This window comes from Oculina patagonica, chromosome 12 (genome assembly GCF_052425735.1).
Source record: "Oculina patagonica isolate OP01 chromosome 12, crgOcupat, whole genome shotgun sequence".
Classification (NCBI taxonomy): domain Eukaryota; kingdom Metazoa; phylum Cnidaria; class Anthozoa; order Scleractinia; family Oculinidae; genus Oculina; species Oculina patagonica.
In genome coordinates this window covers 17,774,158-17,776,319 of record NC_135769.1, presented here as the reverse complement: position 1 = coordinate 17,776,319, position 2,162 = coordinate 17,774,158, and the positions used below count along the sequence as shown (strand labels likewise).

The 2,162-nt window shown below is 43.0% G+C and overlaps 1 protein-coding gene across 1 annotated transcript; it reads left to right on the top strand.

Moving 5' to 3' along the window:
* Nucleotides 1-710: 710 nt before the first annotated feature.
* Nucleotides 711-1,679, top strand: LOC144632491 (histone H1.0-B-like). Its single transcript, XM_078491161.1, has one exon. It carries the CDS (start codon nt 807-809, stop codon nt 1,392-1,394), a length of 588 nt encoding a protein of 195 aa, XP_078347287.1. The 5' UTR covers nt 711-806; the 3' UTR covers nt 1,395-1,679.
* Nucleotides 1,680-2,162: the final 483 nt, after the last annotated feature.

Sequence of the window (2,162 nt, the reverse complement as noted above, 5' to 3'; positions counted from 1 at the left end):
AAAGTTGAAAAGTTGAATAGATTTCGCGGATCAAACGAAACAAGACGCTGAGATAGTAGGAACCAAATACTGCATTCTCGAAAACTTTTTAGGCCTAAAATAACAAAATAACCACCAAAATCTATCACAAACGAGTACTACTGATTGTTAAAATCACTTCTGACCCAAAGAAATATAAAATACAAAAAATATTAGGATTTTAGGGGAAATGTTTACGAGGAAAGCAATTACGACAGCTCGCAGCCACTTGTCGAGATGTGTTTGTTGTCTATATTTAACAAAATTTTAAACGCACTTCTACACCTCCACCAGCCCCTTTTACGACTTAAATGCAAAGTTAGATGTTTAAACTTTGCTAAACCAAAGAAAAAGTAATAATTCCTTCCATCCTGTGTGAGCTGCAGAAGGTTCTTTGCAAAATGTCAAACTAAACCAAAATGGAGTTTCGCACTTATCGTTAAACTGCAGAAAATCATAAGAAGAAATTTTACGTTACTTACCGCCGATAGGAACGTAAACTAAGTTACTTTCGTTCGAAACCATTTTCGCGGAGATCGCTTGACGGAATTATCCTGTATACGACGAAAAGTTGGGACAAGAAGCACAACTAGCCCAATGGCGGTCTGAAATGGCAACAGTTCGTGCCTGTTTCCTCAGTGGTCCGCATTCGATGTATGAATAAGATGCGCGTTCGTAGCTGCGTCACTTCTCCCCAAGCGACTCCGAGTAGAGGTTCGTGAGGTTGATTGTCTCGCTATCGATTTCTTCCGAGATACCTCGTTGTCAAATTAATATAATCAGTCACCATGGGCGATACAGCGACGGCGGCTCCAAAGGCACCCAAGAAGAAGGCACCAAAGAAGCCTGCCGAGCACCCGAAGTACGAAGAAATGATCATCACTGCGATTAAAGAGCTGAAAGAACGCACGGGATCCTCGCGACAGAAGATTGTTAAATACATTTCGGAACATTACAAAGTTGGAGACAATGTTGGAGTTCAGGTGAAACTCAACCTTAAGAGACTTGTCGCGGCCGGTAAACTTATCCAGGCGAAAGGAGTTGGCGCATCTGGCTCATTCAAGGTGAACAAAGCGGCCGAAGTTAAGCCGAAACCTAAACCGAAGAAGCCCGCGGCCAAGAAACCTGCGGCCAAACCGAAGAAGAAGAAGCCCGCAGCGAAAAAACCTGCTGCAAAGAAGGCTGCCGCAAAAAAGAAGCCTGCTGCCAAGAAGAAGACTGCAAAGAAACCTGCAGCGAAAAAATCGCCCGCCAAGGCCAAAAAGCCAGCAGCAAAGAAACCCGCAGCGAAAAAATCGCCCGCGAAGAAAGCCGCAAAGAAACCAGCAAAGAGCCCGGCGAAAAAGAGCCCAGCCAAGAAGAAGGCAAAGAAATAAGTGGACTTAAAAATATTTCTGGACTTGCAGACATGTCTTATGTTTATATAAAAAACTATCTACGTTTGACTTTTTAAGTTTAAAAAACCTTTGCTATAGCAGAGGGTGCCAAGATAGCGTACGAATAAGAATTTAAGAATTCTTTCTGTAGATGTGAATTTCTGTTACATGTATCAGTCATTATTAGGTTTTTCATAGCGATTTATTTATGTAAAGTACAGGTCAGATGGTGCGTGAGGTACACGAGAGTTTTGTAAATAAAGAATAAGAATTTTTATAAACATACAGGGTGTTGTAAATTATTACAATTTTCCCCGGCCTTGTTCGTATGGCCCCACCCTGTTTAGACTTGAGCATGCCTCGCTAAATTTGGAAAAACTTGACTTAAACCTCTCCCCCTCCCCCACCCCCAAAAGAAAAAAAAAATAAAGAAAGAAAGAAAAAATTAATATCCGAAAGTGTGGCCCCGTCCCCAGGGCCCAGAAAGATAAAATACTTCCAGATCCGGGAAATTCTCCTTCGCAGCCGCTTTTTGGGACGTCACGCAAAGAAGCGACTTCTTTGGGGGGGAGCGTTGCGGGACGTCCCAAAAAGCGGCTGCAAAGGAGACTAGGAAATGTCCGCCGCTCTTTCGGGTCCGGGTCTGTATAAAGGTTGTCGGAATAAAGCACAAAACTTCACGCGACATGGACGGAAGACGTTGCACGTGCTGAGTACTAATAAGATGGCGATATGACAAACGCGAATTTGCACGTTTTTTTCTCTTCA